Source organism: Dermacentor albipictus, chromosome 2 (assembly GCF_038994185.2).
Source record: "Dermacentor albipictus isolate Rhodes 1998 colony chromosome 2, USDA_Dalb.pri_finalv2, whole genome shotgun sequence".
NCBI lineage: Eukaryota > Metazoa > Arthropoda > Arachnida > Ixodida > Ixodidae > Dermacentor > Dermacentor albipictus.
Genome location: NC_091822.1, coordinates 144219514 through 144238623, shown reverse-complemented (window position 1 = coordinate 144238623; position 19110 = coordinate 144219514). Strand labels below are relative to the sequence as shown.

The following is a 19110-nucleotide window of genomic DNA, read 5'->3' as shown; positions in this document are numbered from 1 at the left end:
GCAGCTGTATGTTATGCATATATTGTAGAATTTCACCGCAAGAACCGCCATCGACTGGAACCGTCTTTCCGACTACGGTAACGCCATGTGTGATGCGGTAAAGCCCACGAGCGTTTCCGGATGCCACATGTACATTCCTCTCCTTTATCAGGCATTCACGATCGAAGAGAGTTTGAAGATGTATGACAGTACCGAAATTTACGAGTATGTCGACGCTGTTGCGTGTGCCGAGGTATGCGTGGCCGGCAGGAGGTCTGGACCCCACTTCACGCAGAGTCAGAGACGAGGAGAGCTTTCTCGGCGAAGAATTCTTTATACAGTATGTACAAGTTGGCGTGGTTAACAGGAGAGAGCAATCGAGCAGCTCCAAGCTGCTTAAATAACACTTCCCCGTCCCCAGATTCCCCAGATAGTCCCTAAGGACGAACAAGTTCGAGAGAGAGAGGGTCCGGGCAGCCTCCGTGGTCCCAACGCCGCTTTCAGTGGCCGGCGCCTCCGGGCACCGCGCTGCGCCGTCAGGCTAATCTGGCGGTCGGTCGGTATGGGGCGCCGGCAAGTTCAATGGCCCGGCATACGACAAAGGGAACGAACGATCTGCAAGGCAAGGTGTCGAAACATAGTCCTTGGGTGGTCGGTAAAAGGGTTGCCCCTGGCGCCGCCGCACAAAGGAAGGGGTGGGGTGCATTGCTGTCCGCACGAGGAGGGGCCGAATAGCAGTCGGTGAGCCGACGGCCGCTTCCGTCGTTGACGCGGTGCAGCCGCGAGGACACCCAAGCTGCGCACTTAGTCGTCACGTGCCCGAAGCGGGCACCATGTGCGGATTAATGCTGCCTCCACGGTCGACACACCACAGCACTGGCCTCCCGTCAGGCAAATCCCAAGGCACAAACATAACAACGCCCTATAAAGTGTCTATCCAGTCCTCTTCTTTAGTTGTTCGCGATCTTACATTGAAAACTGCGTGCATATTACCAACTAGTCCAAGCCGTTGCTTTACTAAGAGCACGTGAGTAAAGCGATAAGTAATATATCTATTTACTAGAACGCTTGCTAGGAAAATTTTGGTGGCTATAAATTGAAAGAGGCATACATCAGTGACGTTCCCGTGTGTCTCTGTAGCGCCGAAGGCGAGTTTATCGACCACGTGGCGCAATATCAATGCTCGCGAACTTGTCTCTCTTATGCTCAGCATAGTCGCTTCGTCTTTGTAAAAAGATCGTCCCTGCTGAGAAACTAAAAAAAAAAGAAGAGAGAGAGAGAGAAATTATACTGGCGCTAATTACAGTTAACTGAAAGAAGTTGCGAACCGAAATCGATTCCAAGGCCCTTCCTGTCCAGAAAGTATCTTGTTCATTCGTGCTGGGACGCGAGCCTCGCATGCAGCGGTATATCTTAATTGCCTTCGACACCCAAGCGGCGGCGAAAAATCGGGGCCAAGGTCACGTGGCCGGCGAAGCCGCAGGGCAAGGACAGCAGCGCCGTGATGCCGCGGCCCGTGTTCCCCAAAGCCGTCAGTCTCTGACGGACTCGCAGTTTCTCGCACGGCGCCTGGTTTTACGGCGTTCATTTCGTACTGGCCGTCTCCTCTTCGCGCTCTGTCTGCATTGACAGCCGGCAAGATGAGCAGGGGAGGGAGGCCCGTCGGCAGACTCAACCGCTGTGGAGAAATCGCGTGATGTCCTCGAATCGATTGCTTCGGTGCACCCTGGAAAGTGTTAGGCGCCGCCAATTACAGCCGTAGCCAGCTGGTCCGTTGGCGAGGCAGTTCACACGTTACGGAATGTTAAAATTAATTTAAATTATGGGGTTTTACGTGCTAGAATCACTTTATGATTATGAGGCACGCCGTAGTGGGGGACTCCGGCAATTTCGACCACCCGGGGTGCACCTATATCTAAGTACACGGGTGTTTTCGCATTTCGCCCCCATCGATATATGCAGACGCCGTGGAAGGGATTCGATCCCGCGACCTTGTACTTAGCAGCCCAACACCATAGCCACTAATAAACAACCACGGCGGTACGGAATGTTACGGACCACAGAATTTCATTCATTCATTCATTCATTCATTCATTCATTCATTCATTCATTCATTCATTCATTCATTCATTCGTTCAACTAATCAATACCCTTAGCAGCTATCGCAGTACATACTTGGAAGGTGGAGAGCAGTTCGTGAATCAAAATTCATTTACGTCATTCATCAACGCCCTTACCAGATGTCGCCGTTGATAAATGGATTGGGGATAAAGGTTCGAGCAAATTTATAATTAATTTTTATTTCATAAATAAATTTAATACATCTAACGACAATCATTGTAAAGCATTGGAATGGGGATGAGGCTTCACACTTAATTAGAACCAGGGCCGGCCTTAGATCATGAAGCGCTCTGGGAGAACTCCGGCCGTGATCGAGCATATAGCGTTTTGTCGGGCGCTGATAAAGTGAGTAAGAAAGCTAAAAAGAAATTATAGGAATGAGCAGTGGCGCTCCCCTATTGATAGCGGCCCTGGACGACCGCTCAGGTCGCCCACCCTTAAAGTCGGCCTTGATTAGAACTCATTTACTGAATACTCTTACAAACGGTCGCTGTCAATAATTAGAATGGGCGTAGAGAACCACGCAGATTTAGAGCCAATTCATTAATTTTCCATCAGATCGTTGTGGGAGAGTAGAGCACGAAGCATGCAAGAGACCTGCAGTGATGCTCGACAATATGCAGGGTAGTTAAAATACAGCCAGAGTCGTTCGGCAAACTGCGCAAATTGTAAAGTTCTGTGCCGATCAGTCCGCATTGTCCTTGCCGAAAGTCGCGCTAAATCGCATAAAGCTTCAACGATAGGCAACAGCGGCGGCGGGAAGAAATAAGTACGCCAAGTACGGTATGTGGCACCAGACACATGCGAACGGTGACTGTAAAGCAGCCGGCACATATTTATGTGAGGAAGGAAATATGTGCATTACGGAAGTGCTCACAGCATAAAGCACGAGCTATACGCGTACAGCAGCTGTGAAGAATGAGAAAGAACTAGGAACAAAACGATGCCATAGACAAAGAATCGGGAAATAGTTGCGGTATGCGACGTCTACACTAGGCGACCTCCACTCCTAATCAAGTATACATTCACAGGCGGCACCGTGGCGCAGGAGTAGGCCGTCCTGCTAATTGCTCAAGGTCCGTCTTGCAGCCGATGCATGGCGATAGATGGTATTATGTACATGTTGTCTTCACCTGATTAATTGAACAGCAGCCTCTGACGGCGTGGGAGCTGCGTGGCAGTGGCTTAGCCGGAAAGAGAGAAGGTGGGCTAGAAGAAGGGGGGGGGGGGGCAGAACTCCCCATCCCAATCTTCCCGAAATTACGTTGATCACTGCGAAAACAATAAGAAGCAGGTTACAAGCTAACGAAAAGTGACCCTAGAAATCCACACCAGGAGGAAAACACTCCGCGAAATTAATTTCTGGCTGGGTCATTGGTGTGCGCGGCAGCTTGAAGCTTGCCACTACGCAACGAATAAGCTACTCTTATGGTACGGTGCTGAATAACCCTAAATAATGAAAGAAGTATCTAACGTTGCGTGTATTACGTACAGCACTGTTTGGGTTTAAAAGAAAAACGAGCGAAAAACCTTCTTTCGTCCGTAGTGTTCTGAACTCGCAGTCGCAGCAGCGCGGGCGTGACCTTGAAGCCTTAGCCGCTCGCCTCTGCACTGGCTTGTGCAGCAGGCTAACAACTACGACTAAGACGCTGCAGCACGCAATGCCAAAGCTTCATGCCGTGTCACTGCGCATGTCGGACGTTCTGCGCGCTTCGGTCCATCTACAGTTTATAATAGCAAGAGCTTGGCGGCGCAACCCACCGCCCCGTTCCAAAGGGGACGCTCATAACATCCACCCATCCATCCAGCCGTTGTTATTCGCCGGCCCACACTAAACGTGGAGGGTTACTGCGCATACGCAAAAGCGCCCTAAGGCTTCTGTACCCGCGCTCAACAGACGCAAGAGCTGCGCTCAGCGTCTTAGCGAAATTGGGCGCGTCGTCTTTTTTGCACTCGTTGTCCTCCACTGCCGTCAACAGCCGAGAGAACGCTGCTCGTTGGTGTTTCTCCTGCCTGCACTAAGCTAAAGCAGTCTGTAACAGGGAGCTGGAAGTAATCACCTCTGATCAGTGACCTCGTTGCCTTTTATGCGCATAAATGCCGTCGCCGTTCCGCTCTTCGCCGGTCACGTGGTGTCAACGTCCCGCCGTTTCGCGGTCGTTGCGCGCCATTAGGAGGCTGTCCCCCTGTAAAGCGTGCTTTGCCTTTCTATGACTAGCAACGTGAGAGAAGCTCCTTGCGAGGAGCAGCCTTCGTGAGGTGCGTTTCGCAACTGGAGGATGGCGAGACGCGCTGAAGCTGGTCTCGACGTCAGACCCCTTTTTTCTCGTTATCTCCCCTGCATCCGCTTCGTCCCCCGTCATTCTCTCTCTCTCTTTTTTTTCTCATCCCTCTTTATTCGACCGGAGTTGTGACGCGCGAGGCAAGTTTCGAGGTCGAGGTCTATTTTGTGCCCCCCCCCCCCCCCCGGGGGGCGGGGACAGTGTTTCACCAACCACGTTCTGTCCAGTCGCTTTCTTTTCTTATTCCTTTTATTTATTCTTTAAGGGGCGGGGGTAGGGTTATATTGTGTCGCATTACACCGTTGCCTAACGGTTCTCTTCTTTCTGTGTGACGTTGAAGCCCCTAATTGCCGTCCTCTATTGAGAAACGTGCCACTCGACTCGGCTTGTTGCGTAACTTCGCTTTTTTAGGTATTCGCCCCAGCGCACCGTTCGATCATTTTCGCGGCAAAAGTGCCTTACGAAACCGAATGCATTGCTGGTCGGAAAATCGTTTCCCCATGCATGGAGTAGAACGTGGAAGCTAAACGATACGAAAAACAGACGGCGAGTTCGCGGCGAAAAAGTAAGTGTTAACAATCAGCTGGCGAATCATAGCGATCTATTTGGGCGTGGCTTTTCTTCCGTGTTGTTTTGCAGGACCTTGCGAGAGAAAGGAGGTGTAGAAAAGCAGGTAGTTTTACGAAGCGTTGTCCCGTTTGCCTACACTGCACGGGAAAGGGTGAAATATGCAAAAGGGGAAAGAGAGCGCAGAAAAAAAAAAACGTAGAACACGCGCTCCGTTGTCAGTTTATCACACAGGCCCATAGACCTCAGGGACACAGGCTGAGACCCGGATGGAACTTCGCTCTGGGGCTCGTGAATGTACATTCACCCTGTGGGACTCGAATGTTTTTGCGGCCTCTAATCTGTGTTCGTTCTCCCTTGGTCATTAGCTTATGTGTGTCGATGCGCGTGGGAATTAAAAAAAGAAATTGTTTTTTTTTTTCTATGGGAACCTGAGCATACTTCTTTTTTTTTGCTATTTGGCGGTATCATCCGCGTTTCATTGCGCTGTGCCTTGCATTCTGATGTAATTGAGCATTTGATTGTTGCTCACATCTTTCTGTAACGTGTTTTGCACCTGCGAATGGTCTAGGAGGGCTTCTGCGGCTCTGTAAAGCTATGAGTGGCTTTCGAGTGATCTGTACTACGGGAAACTTATCAGTGCGGGACCCAGCATATACCAGTCAAGTTGGTACGGTTTCTTCTGGCCAACATCACGGTAATGCCGGGTCACGGTAGTGCTGCATAGTCTTGTGCAGTGACGAACGCCGAGCTGGAAGTCTTTTTTTCTACGGGCTTATAAGAATGCCTTGTAGAATGCTACAGCTGAAGTTTAAGTATCTCTTTTAAAGATTGATCGGTAGATTGATTGCTTGATTTATTTTAACGTCCCAAAGCGACGCACGAGCTATAAGAAAAGCCGTACGTATAGTAGGGGACTTTCCGAATAAATTCTGACTACCCCGAGCTTTCTTTTTTTATGTGAACCAAAGGCACGGCATACGAGCGTTAATCTTTCCCCGATTCTGACCGCATAGAAACGTAGCCGCGGTAGGGAATCGAAGTGGTGACCTCATGCTCAGAAGCATATACGTCAAAGCCACTGAGCCACCACAACGAATACTTACTTTCAAGGAACGAAAGAAGTGATGAAATGTCACATATGTTAACCACGCAGCACTATACGACTTGTAATTGAACCGTAGTACTGCGTGACCTGGTATAGTTGTACGCAATTATACCCTGTAATTACACGAGCGTGCTAACCACAGTTAAGACGCACCTCAATTCCGGCCAGCCGAAGTTACACCCACACAAACGTAGCGCTCTGAACGTTGAGCGAAATAATAATGAGCGTGACTGCCTCGCTGGGGCCTCCCTTGTGTTGTGCCCCCGAACTGACCCTGCTGAAATGGAAGCCTTTGGCACTGAGATCGAAGGAGGAACGCGAGAAACGTGCCGGGACCGCTGCCAGTTAATGGGGAATTGAGAAAAATACAAGTAGACCATAGGGAAAACGAGGCTGCGTATGAAGGAAAGAGAGAGGGAGGTGAGGGAGTAGGAGATGCCGGCAGTTGGTTGTACTGCCTGTGGCTTCGCCGTAGGATGTCGACGCCGGACGGAATCGGGGCGCCGGGTGTAGTAGCTGACCCAGTTCCTCTACGGCGACCCCGTCGCGTTGCTTCGCTTATTTCGCGTTTTGCGCGCCTTATTATTATTTTCCGTGTATGTATTTCATTTTGTATCAATGGTCCCAAGTTACATGTGAGAGCAGTGGGAAAGCAGTTACTTCTCTTTTCGTCGCTCGTGTGGTCTTGGATGCTGTGTGTTTGTGCGGGCGGCGGGACGCGAACGAGCCTCCAGACACTTTGCTTGTCCCCCCTACCCCCCCCCCCCCCTTTTTTTTTTTGTACAGCCGGAAGGTGTCGATAAGGCAGCGGCCATAAATAACGGGGGAATGGCGCAGTTTACATCTAAAGTGCGGCGGGGAATGCAGAGAACTAGGTCGTTCGACTTCTGAATTTAACTGTAGTCTTCTCTCTCTCTATTTCTCTATTGCCTTTTAAGTTTCTTTCCCCCGCGCCGTTCACGCGTGCAGTCTGATAGGTTGATGAGAATCGGTGATAACATATAAGAGGGTCGGGAAGGGAATGCTCATGTTCGAGTGGCAGTGGAGCGTGGGAGTGCTTATATGTTCAGGACGCAGGAATGTGTGTTGTAGGAGTTGAGGACGGACTTCGGGATGAAAAACTTGGGAGGGTTTATTTTACATTATATACAGAGAGGTGAGAGTCAAGTAACAGTCGTACAGTCATTACGGGCCGGCAGCAACTCGGACGCTGCGGCTCGCGGCAAGAAGTTCGAAAGAGGTCAATCAGGGAATGCTCTGGTCTCTCTGGAATGCTGACTCATCAGGGAATGCTCTGGTCTCTCTGCCTTGCTGACTTGCAATGCGCTCTTCAGAGGCGGACAAGGGGGGACGCTTGGGCCACATTGTCCGAGGGCCCACCTACTCCCTGTGGTCTTGCCTTGCTGACTTGCAATGCGCTCTTCAAAGGCGGACAAGGGGGGACGCTTGGGCCCCATTGTCCGAGGGCCCACCTACTCCCGGCGGTACGGCCCCGCTGGCTTGCAAATGCCTTCTTCAAAGGCGACTGGTGCGACGCTGCCAGGCCTTCCCGGTACATCACAGCCGTCTGGCTTCGGGGCTCACGTTACCTGAAACAGTGTCGGGCTATCCCCTCGCTTTCTGGAAGAGCCAAGCATTGAATAGCTCCACCGGCGGCGTACGAAGTGGGGGCCTTCAACTTGTTTGCTCGAGCGCTCCTCTGGAATGTGCTTTCCGCGTTTCTGCGCTTCTCAATTAGTTGTGCTGCGATTCGATGTGGTCTGGGGAAATCGAAGTAGGCGCAGGAAACCGCCCCATATCTAACAGTGTACGCACTGGTTTCGGTGTGTGCTTCGACGTCCAGTGTTTGTTAGTCGCGATGGTGCCGTGTCGCCATTTGAAGTGGCTGCGTGTTTTCGACAAATTCTCTTGACGCGATGGGTCCGTGCTTTGCCGTGTCTCGTCGTAAACGCTGCTAGCTCAAGCTCGTAGGAGACAGACAGACAGACAGACAGACGGACAGACGGCCGGTCGGACGGACGGACGGACGGACGGAGAGAGAGAGAGAGAGATTCTTCAGTGGGCACTGGGGATGCTTTATTTGACTATAAGCCTAGCGTGCTACCTGCGTATGACAAAAGTGATTCACAAAATGACCCACTCGGACGCAGTGCGCGCGTACACGACATACACAAGTAACAAGCGTAACCACGCACCGTACCGAGTAAACGTGTGTGTGTGTGTGTGTGTGTGTGTGTGTGTGTGTGTGTGTGTGTGTGTGTGTGTGTGTGTGCGTGCGTGTGCGCTCGCGCGTGTGTGTGTGTGTGTAGCATCCGGTCCTGGCGATGGAAAGCGTTACTTGGCTGTCGCAGATGCGATTCCATCCCGCAACCTCACATTCTCGAAGGGTAATTCGCACTTGGGAACCAGCTCAAGGATGAGGGCACAGACGCAAGAGGCAAGGATCGACACGCGCGGAAAAGCGTTTCGGCGCTCTTCAGTATATATATATATATATATATATATATATATATATATATATATATATATATATATATATATATATATATATATATATATATATATATATATATATATATATATATAGAGAGAGAGAGAGAGAGAGAGAGAGAGAGAAAGAGAGAGAGAGAGAGAGAGAGAGAGAGAGAGAGAACGTTTAAGAAAAGGGATATGAAAGTCAGCAGTAAGGTTGCCCCTTGGCGAGTTGGTTCACGATGTTTATAAGAAACCAGCACATAATACCACGTACACGCAATGAAGGGAACAGGGAAGTTCTTGGGACAAGCACTGGAGTCTACATTCAATTTACTGACGAATAAATAAATTAATTAATTAATTTGCCTGATTAGTGACGATTGCCTGGCACATTCACTATTCTTTGTGTAGGCCCCTTTTTATTTTTCCCAATATATATAGGTTCAGCGTTTATATTGTGAAATTTGTTCATAATCAAAGTGCACCCGAGATGACAGCGAACAGAGATGGTGTAAAAGTTAGCGCAACACTTGCTATATATGTAGCCCAGGAATATACAGCGCCACTACCAGGCTTTGAGGGCCGACAGGCATCGTGCTGTTGTATAAGCAAACGTGCATGCTACGTGAAGTATACAGTACGCCTACCGACTGTAATTTCAGCTCCGACTTCTCTCAATGCGATATTGCTAAGAGCAGCAACGCGCGGCCTAGGTCGCTACGTGTTTTCGCTTTTCGAAAGTGGTGATATAACTTGGCAGACACTCTTGGCTCAACATAGATCCTAGTCTCTAGAATTTGCTTTACTTGGAATGCTCACTTGTCCGCTTAGCCAACTGTAACGAGGTTAACACCTTTCTTTCCCACCCGCTCAGCCCGTCAGCTTCGCGCAGCTTACGTCACTCGCGCCTTCGTTGAATCCTGTCAGGCACACGAGCAGTGATGCAGCAAAGAAGTCTGAAGGCGCCTGTACCCAGTAAACCGATAAGGCCGGCCGGCATATGATGCTACTAAAGCTGCGTAACGCCAATCGTGTATCCTTGCATATACGTACGGAGTTACAGGCGCTCGCTCGGCCCAAGAAGGAAATCTGGATCGCTGACCCCGTGGTGTGATCAGCTGTTCAGTATATCTCTTGCGTAACGCCAATCTCGTATCTCTTCAAGCGCTCCAGGAATACGTGTGCCGGCCTCGCGAAGTACTTGTTGACGTGTAAACCGATAAGGTTACTCGCTATCTCGTGTCGCCGCGTAACTCCTATCCATCCATGTCTCCGTCCATGTAGTATCTTCGCACGCTGGCTTGTCACTGAAATTCGGATTTCTTGACTCCTAAAGCGATAAGATATATTCAGTACTAGGTGTCACGCCGCCTGTCGCGTCTCCTTCAAGGTGCGCAAAGTATATACGAACGCTGGCGTGTCAGTTAAATCCGCCTTGTATATAAGCCGATAAGCCCCTCGGTATGGCATCCCTTATCACGGTCGCTACGTAAGGCCAGCTCGCGCTTATCTTTCCAACTGATCCGCCAGAGGAACCCAGATCGCTCGGAAACAACGCGCTCGCTCGCTCCCTTATTTAATATGCATGTCCGGCGTGGCATCTCGCCGCTGCTCTATCCGAATCAAGGCGGTGTTACTAGACGGCGAACACCGCCCGCGACGTTTATTGATCCGTCTGCGCCAATCTCATTGGACGCTCTTGTGCCGGCTTCCGGTCGCCGACGTCTTCCGGTGACGTCAGGCTCCGGATGGCGTCACGCGCGGTTCCCTCTCTCGCAGCGTCCCTATTTCTCCCTATTGTGTACCCTCTGCGCCGCCGGTGATCACCGCTGAAGGGAGCGGAGGTTCTCCCGTAGCTGTGAATATTTTGTTTGTTTTGATTTCGTGTTACATAGAGTGGTCCGAGATTGCGAGGAATCCCGTTCGGTGTGTCGCTCTGTCGTTTTGTAAACGCCAACGAGGGCTGTCGCTCCGGTCTATTATTCGCGTATCCCTGGCAAGTTTATGTTAATGATGCCGTTTTCAAAATTCATTCATTCGTATGGACGAAGAACTTATGCGAGGCCTGTCAGGTAAAACAGCTTCTAGTTGTTCCCCTCCCTCACGAAATTGCAACTGTTTCCTCTTTGTTTTTCGGCATCAGTACAATCGGAACTGTTTCGTAACAGCTAAGAGAATATACGTTTCGATGACATATGATAGATACGTGCCTCGTCCACGCAGCGACCTTAACTTATATTATTTACTGTACATAAGACGTTAACACGAGATTCGTTATAAAGCTAGATCACGTTCCTTTCGCGAAGCCGAAAAAATAGCTTGTTTTGAAGCCGCGATTGGCCCGTCACATAACAGGTAGTTGCAGCCATAGCCTGGTATCTCGCCAGCTCCTCTGGATCAGCGCCACATGGCGCATTCTTTCTCTTTACGTGACCACTCTCAAAGAATCATTGATTGGCACTGCTTATTGTATACATGAGTTCCGACTTTCGTACCATCCGCGAGGTACCAGAATTCACCTCCCAATAACGCTCTACTCAAACCACTAAATGTAGGTACTAAAGAAATGCTCTGACTGAGCGTAACAGGGGTTATAAAATAATAGTAAGAGCGTCGTACTCGTATTGGCATAAAGAGCGCGCCTATTGACAAGTTTTATACGTCGTAATTAAATGTATAGTATTACTTATTACCAATATGAAATGACACGCAAACAATAAAATATTTTAAAAATCAAGGTACCAGCTGTTTTGTTAGAAGGACAACACGTCTGCTTGCTGACGAAAAGAAGACATAGAAATAGAGCATAGAGTAAATAGTGCACGCATATGTCGCATCACAAACAGACGAGGAGTATTCTAAAGGAAACAAACCATTCCTACGACCGCGAGAAATGGAGACAAAGAACCGCCCGCCAAGGGAAAGGTTATGGATGTAGCCTAAAAGGAGAGAAACACATCACGTGCTTGTGGGCGTCTTTGTGGTTGAGACCGCAAGTGGCGTGTGGCGATTTCACCTGGAACCGTAGTACCGCCTCTCCGTTCCTCGCGGAGAACGTCCGCCCTACTCTCCCCACGTTCCGTGCTCGTGCGCAGAAGCGTCGTCCCTTTTTCAGGGGAGAAGAAAGGTGGGCACGCTCCCTCTTTGGGGAGTGAGGGAGGGCTCCGAAGGGAGAGGGAGGCCAGACATATTGGGGATCGCTCGGGGCCGGCGCTGTTGACTCCCGGACTGCCGCCATCTGTGGCCGAGAGGCGCGCCTTCGCGAGCACTCGCTGCCTTTCCCAACCACCCCGAAAAAGAAAGGATGATTCGGATTTGACCCCCGTCGTCTGCACCGCTGCGTCTGTCGTCCCCACCCCGTTGTCGTCGAATTTCGGTCGTCCACTCGTGCACCGAAAGGATGCCGTCGTTGCCACCATGTCTTCCACACTGAACCGCCCCTGACACACCGTCGCCTTCGAACGCAGGTCTGTGCTGCCTACGCTGTCCTCTGCGCTACCGTTATTCGGCCGCGTTTTGGCCCTTATTTATATACTCTACACCTGTGCTCGATTTCTTCTCGGGCGCCGCCGCTTCTGGAGCCGCTTTATATTACGTCAACTTATCTGGGAAATCCGAACCACATTCCAGTTTCAGAAGCCTTCGGCGGTTGCGAGTCGTGCCGCGCAAGCCGCCGTCTGCTGCGCCTTCCGACAGAAACGTTCGCCGGAGTCAGCGCTCCAGGTTTAGGCCTAACAGCAGCTCTCCATATTTTTACGTACCAGCCTTTCGTAGCCCGAAACCTAGTTCGAACTGTGTGTAGGGGTGTACAAAAAGAACTAAACCTATAAAAATATGACTCTCCGGCAGTTCATTTCTGAAGGGCGGTGATGTCTACAACGCATCCCGTTGTTACTGTACCTCCCGTGACACTCTTGGAACGTATAGAAAGCTACATCTATGCTTGTTTTTCCGTGGGTAGCCGTAATTAGTCTAATTGACGTGTGTACGCTAGCCAGTAAGTATGATGGATGCTTGTTTTATGACTCGCAGTCGATGCTCATTTATCCATTTGCGCTTCGCTGAAGAGGGAAAACATGTTTCCGCCGCGCTGTTTCTTAATGTTTTGCTAATCATTGCGAACGGGTCGCTGAAGGTGGACCGCGGCCTGTCGACAATCACGCCTCCTTGTGTCCGGGTATGGCTCCACGAAAGCCGGCTACGTCGGGTGCAACTTCGAGAGAACACATATTGCCGGCAATACATATCGCCCCTTTCTAGTAGTCACCGCGAGTAATGTAAAAACATATGGCCCACCCTGCAGCGATCGTCGTAAGAACGCTGCTGAACACGTCGCGTACCTTGCCCTTCTGCTTGCGTTACCGTGTTTTCTTCACTCGCGGTTGACCTTGCCTACGGGGGCTTTAGCCTACGCAACTGAGCCGCCCGGCGGACCGGTGTTATCGTTACGTGAGCAGCACGATCACCTTTCTTTCGACGTCGCGTAACTTTATGCTTTTGTCCTGCATTTTGTAAGCTGTCGTCGTAACTTTCCTGTCTGCGACGCTGTCCTTGAATTCGCGGTCCTATTTGCCCCGCCTGTCGTCTGCATTTGTGTGTTTCGCACGGTCGTCTTCGCGTCTGCGTTCGTTTTTGCGTGTTGAGTTGCGTTGTCGCTTGCTCGGCGTGTTGGAATGGGGCGGGATTCTTTCTTTGGAACAGCCGACGTTGCGCTGTTCCTTCCCAAGCGGAATCGAAGCTTTCGAGCGCTCATTTATCGCCATCCCGCCGCCGGCCCACGCTCCGCTCATTTATTGTTGTGTTTGTTTCAAAGATGGCGGCCTTCACTGCGGCGCTCGCACGCTATGCAGAAAAAATGGCTTCTCAGGGGGGGGGGGGGTACGCACTTACAGTGTCGTCGCGCCGCATGACTCATGTGTCGGCGGGTGTCCGAGTCGCCTTGCGAAATCGACTCGACTTAGTAGTTTTAGTATCGCTGGACTAGTAAACAGCGCATTTGGCAATACGAGTGAAGGAGCAAGCGAAGGTTTAGGCTTAAAAATCTCGCATTTTCAGCACCGTTTATAGTAAAGGGGGCGTTTGCTGCCTTTTCCATACGGTTGCTTTTGCTTTCTTCTCTCCTGAATTTTGTTCCGTTTGGTTTTGATTTTTTTCTCTGATTTCGCGAAGAGTATGATGCGTGGTGCACCGCTTTAAATTTCCATGTTTCTTTAAGTGTTTTTGATCATTTGTTCATATAGCGCTTAATTAATTGACATTTCAAGGCCGTGATATATATGTAATTAGAATGACAGCTGGCTCATATACTTTTAGTTCTGATGCTTTCTATCGAGTGTTCGGTCCAGAGAACTTTGGAAGATTTGTTTCTACATGGCCTTGACAAACACTTGTGCATATGTTTATGACTCATTTATACACATTCACACGTCACAACAGTCTGATCTCTGAGGTCTTTTATTTGTGCATTTTCGTCGTACTTGTTGATCAGTTCATTCCAATATCTTTCAGCAAGTTTGCACTGCAGTGAAAATTTGTTTGTATTGAATGCAATAAGTCTCCTGTAGCGCAAATTTGTGATGTTTAAAAGTGGATCACAACATTTTTTTCTTCTTTTCGTTCTGTATCAGTGACTTACACATAGCTTTATAATAACAGAACTGAAAAATGACAAGTAAGTCTAGCTTGTGTATACAGGAATTCACAAAAAATTGTTTTCTTTATGCATTTTGTTTGCCTGTGCTGTTCATTATAGTTAACCACATTAAAGAAGCCTCAAATAGCCCCCACCAACTTCTCACAAATTAGGTATTTTAAGTCTCTCTTTGCTGTCACAACTCAGAGAATGCAACAAATTTTTCTTTTTATTTTCGTACACAAGCAGTAGATATATCTAATGCATTGTCTGGAAACCAACTCAAGAACGACAGAAACCAATTAGAAATCAATTGTCTGTCTAGAAATAAATTATTGAATATTGAAACAGTGTGGAGTGGAATAAACACCATGACTGTTTCTTTGCTGTGGTGTCTCTGTACATTTCAGCTTTAGTTTGTTGCAAGTCATAGGTAAACTATTGAGCCATTGTAGTATTTCCTGAAAGTGTCACCTCTGAGGTCCCACTGATGGGAAACTTACTATGCTGTGGCCTTCAGGTGTTAGTACCTTGGATGAATTCTTACTTTTCTTTTCTTTTACTTAAGGGAGTGAAACTAACTAACTAACTAACTAACTAACTAACTAACTAACTAACTAACTAACTAACTAACTAACTAACTAACTAACTAACTAACTAACTAACTAACTATAACTAACTAACTAACTAACTAACTAACTAAATAAATAAATAAATAAAAGGACAGCCTATTATTTTATAATATGGTTATTTGAATTAAACAATGACTGTTGCTTGGTGACAGGTGCACTTTGTTGTTGTCATTTTGCAAAAAAGGAAAATTATTTTATTACTTTATGTTCACCACTTTAGCATTAATGTGGCACAGAGATTGAAATTTTATTTGTGTTTTCTCTCTATAGGAATAAACTTTATAATTTTGCATAGATGTAGTCACTTCTTTCATGCCGGAGAGACTATGCAAGTACATAGAATATTTGTAGAAATTTTCCCGATTCGGCTTATTTGGCATTTATTTACTGAACAATTACTTGCACATTGCTGAATTACTGATGGGCAGCACTTGCTGTGATTTGGTCTCATTGTGCATCCAACATGAACTCCCTACAACCCGCCAGCGTGCAACCACGGAGGCCAATCCCAATACTTGTTGACTAGAACCAACACGAAGCCACCAAGACAGCTGTCAGTCTTTTGACGAATAATGGTGAAGAATTATGGGTATCGAAAAAGCAAACATATACATGAGATTCATGAGGCAGTCGTGAAGCATTTACTGAACACTTTGGAGAAAATATGAGATGGGTTTCAGGTTGAACAGTACAACCACCGGGGTGTGCTATTCCCCGAACTCGCCTCTCCACTCATTATCTCAAGAAAAAAAAAACGAGAGAGAGAGAGAGAGAGAGAGGAGCACAGACAGCTGCGCAACGATACAGCTACTGACCGCGAATCGTAGCACCCACTCTGCTAATGTAGGCTGCAACAGGCAATGAAGCGAACAAAAGACCAGGGCAAGTTAGCGATTACGTTTAATTTAAATGTATAAATAATTAGTTCAAAGGAAATAAAAGTGGGCTTAAAGACAGCTTGCCCAGGAGGGAGCTGAAACCACATTTTTTGCATTACGCGTGCAGTGGTTTACCAATTCAGCTACTGTGGCAGCCTCCCTAGCTCCCATCTGCTTTCTTGGGTATTTGTAGATGTGCCAAGATTAGCGCTTAAAATGTTAGCCAGCACCACTGAAGGCCAAGGCGGCATATGTAGAACGTCCCTTTTTGAACATTGACATCTCGTAGTAAGTGAGCAGGCAACTAGCCCATAAACCCTTGTATTCCACCTCATGGCATCAAGGCATGCCCTATTCTCCAAGTTATCTTTTTGCCCACCTTCATTTTCCTTTACCTTATTATGTCTACATTTCGATTGAACACAACAGTTAGCTTCCCCTATTCTTTCCCTGGCTTCATTGTTTATTACTTCATCTGGTCGTGGCTAATAAAAAAACCAAGCCCCTCGGATTTCTGTATTCTTCTCACACTCAGCCAGTGTGTATACTTTGCATCCACAGGTGGAATAACTTCAATGAAAAGCATTATTATGCATGGCTTTGGCTTCCTGATGAGTCAAATCTAGTGCAACTGATACCACAGCGCTGTGTGCACATGAAATGAGCAAGGAAGAGTAAGAGGAACCAAGGGGCTGAATCTTTAGTTAGCTGCAACCAATGAATTCAACTAACAATGAAGCCAAAGAAAGCATAGGGGAAATTATAAATAACAAAAAGAAAAGTGAAATGAAAGTGGACGAAAAGACAACTTGCCATTAATAGTAGTTGAACCGACATTTTCTGCATCGCATGTGCGATGTTGCACCTAATGGTATAGTCAGGGCGTGGCACACTGGACACGTGTTCAGCCTGTGTTTTTCTTGACTTCATTGTCTGTTGATTTTGTGTGGGCTTATGCAGTAAAGGCAGAGAAATGAATGCAGAAATGTTGCAGAGCATGCAATGTTAATTGCTATGACTGACATAGGATGCAAACATGTTTGTCAAGTCTTGTATGTGAGACATTTCCAGGGAGGCATTTTCACTCCTAATAGTGCAATATTAACACCAGATACGTCATCACTCTTGCTCGCACGACATTAAGGGCTTGTTATGTGACACTGCATGCCACCTGTGGAAGCCGAAACCAAAAGCATGACGTGCAGAAAGACTCACCAAAAATAATGTGGTGCATGCCTGCTCGTAGCGACATTTCCACAATACGAAAGGAAAACAGAAATAACAGCTATAGCTGTTATGCCTGCAATCCTTAGAGAGAACACTTATACACATATCATGCTTGCGTACCATGCCTATGGCATATCACCCCTGTGGTAGCAGGTTTGACTCCCGGCCGTTGCGGCAATTGTTATAGAATGCAACAATGCTTGTACACTGCAGTTTGGGTGCGTGTTAAGGAACCATAAGTGGCTGAAATTTCCTCATCTGGAAACCTCTACAACAGCATCCCTTGTAGCCCTGCAGTGTATGGGCCTGTGAGAGAGACTGTAATAGTGCATGTGCTGCTTCAATTTTGTGCGTCGATTCCCATTTATATATACTCTTTTTTCTTCCTTGCTATATCTTTTTAAATGCTATTTCCCTTTTCCCCTGTGCAGGGTGGCAAACCGGACTTTTTCTGGTTAACCTCTCTACCTTTCCCTTATTTCTCTCTCTCTCTCTCTCTCTAACCATCGTTAACCATTTACTTACTCTGGTGTTTCTCACGTGCAGGCCGAGCTCCCAGCCATCTGTGCCCACCTCCTCGCCCTTGTTGCTCTTGAGAGGAGGTGGCCATGTCGTCTGTGAAAGTGGCAGTGAGGGTGCGGCCCTTCAACAACCGCGAGACGAGCAGGGACTGCAAGTGCATCATTTCTATGAGTGGAAACACAACAGGTACATATGCTGTAAGGTTGTCTATGTGCTGTACTGTCAGTATCATGCGACCTCAAAAATACTATATTGTTATGGAGCAGTGGGGCATTGTGTGACTATGAACAAAGGCAATTTGGCGAGAAGGGCTTGTGGCTATTTTGGGCAGCCATCTTGTGTATGCAGCGTTGCTGCAGCTTTTAAATACCTTGTAAATACACCTATGCTTCACTAATTCTTACTATGCTTCAAGCGCTCGTCCTTGTGTTGCCCCTATTCTTCGTCCCTGTTTGTTTGCGCACAAAAAGTATCAATATGAGCATATAGTATAGTTCGTTGGCCAACATGTTGGCCACCATTTTCCATGAATAATGTTTTTTTTTTTCAGTGAGTCTGTCACACTAGAACGACGACAATTGTTAGGCTACATACTGAGATTATGTATCCTGGCAGCCTCTGTTGCTTTTCTGCGATGCAGCCATTGACAATATGCCATTCTCAGTCTTGTCCTAAGCGGTGCAGAGTGTGGCACCACCCTTAGAGTATAGTCTGTTACTTGAGAAAGGTTGAGGTGACAAGCACAGGCTCATTTAATAATTTTCTTGTAGGTCTTCTCTTCTTGTAGTCTTGTAGGACTTTTAGGTCTTCTCAGTACCACTTCTCTTGTTATGAAACAGCAAGATTGCCGTCCTAAAATGTTTGAGTTGCTGTGTCTGGCTGCATTGAGATGTTCTCTTTTTCAAGTAGCTGCATGGTAACAAATGTTCATTATGCATATATAACACTGAAACTGTTCTTCTTCTTTGAAATGCTTTTATTTGTGCTCACTCACTTGGCAATTGTTCCAAAGTATCTATCGATGAAGTGTATTTCAGCGCTTAGTCTGCACTGTATTTTGGAAAAATCTCAGCATGTGAGTGAGCACTGTATTTACTGTATGTGATGAGTTGAACACTTGTGCCACTGCGTGGAATCGAGAAGTGGGCTATGTTTTGCAGCAATCACAAATCCCAAGGCACCACCCGGTTGCAAGGAAGCCGCAAAAAGTTTCAACTATGACTATTCATATTGGTCCCATGATGTAAGTTTGCCCCCTGTCTTTTTTTATGCGCTGTGCCTCTTATGCAGAGAGCTGCATGCTTGGAAACATAGGTGAACACATGCTGTTCATGCTCTTTGCTCGCATGAACACATGTTTTAAATATCTGGCCAGGAAAACTAAACATGTCCTAACTTGAAGGGTGTGCCTAATACCAATGATGCCACAATGGCAAGCGAACAGTTAAATTTGTGCAAAATTTACTGAGTGTATTATAGCAGTTTATAGATGATAGAGGAGTCGTATTCTGTTTTTTATTCTTTTAATTTAATTCATATTCTTAAATTTGAGAAGCTCTGCAAAGGGTTTGCAAAGCTACTGAGAGCCAATGATTGTGTTTATCATGGGTGCAGCACAATTATACTGGAGCCATGTGTGTATGTAAATGCTGTTATGCTCTAGTATATTTCCGATTCACTGTTGTCC

General features: G+C 47.5%; 1 protein-coding gene across 10 annotated transcripts in view; it reads left to right on the top strand.

The window, feature by feature from the left end:
* The window catches only part of unc-104 (kinesin family member unc-104), a 136244-nt gene that overhangs the window by 59712 nt on the left and 57422 nt on the right, over nt 1–19110 (top strand). For 9 of the 10 annotated variants that reach the window (XM_065435531.1, XM_065435530.1, XM_065435529.1 and 6 more), the window contains exons 2-3: nt 17448–17609; nt 18584–18666. In XM_065435531.1, the coding sequence (XP_065291603.1) occupies nt 17510–17609; nt 18584–18666 (183 nt within the window). In that variant the 5' untranslated portion in view covers nt 17448–17509. Of the gene's footprint in view, nt 1–11577; nt 12000–17447; nt 17610–18583; nt 18667–19110 lie in introns of those variants that run through there. The other variant, XM_065435522.2, reaches the window with a different exon arrangement.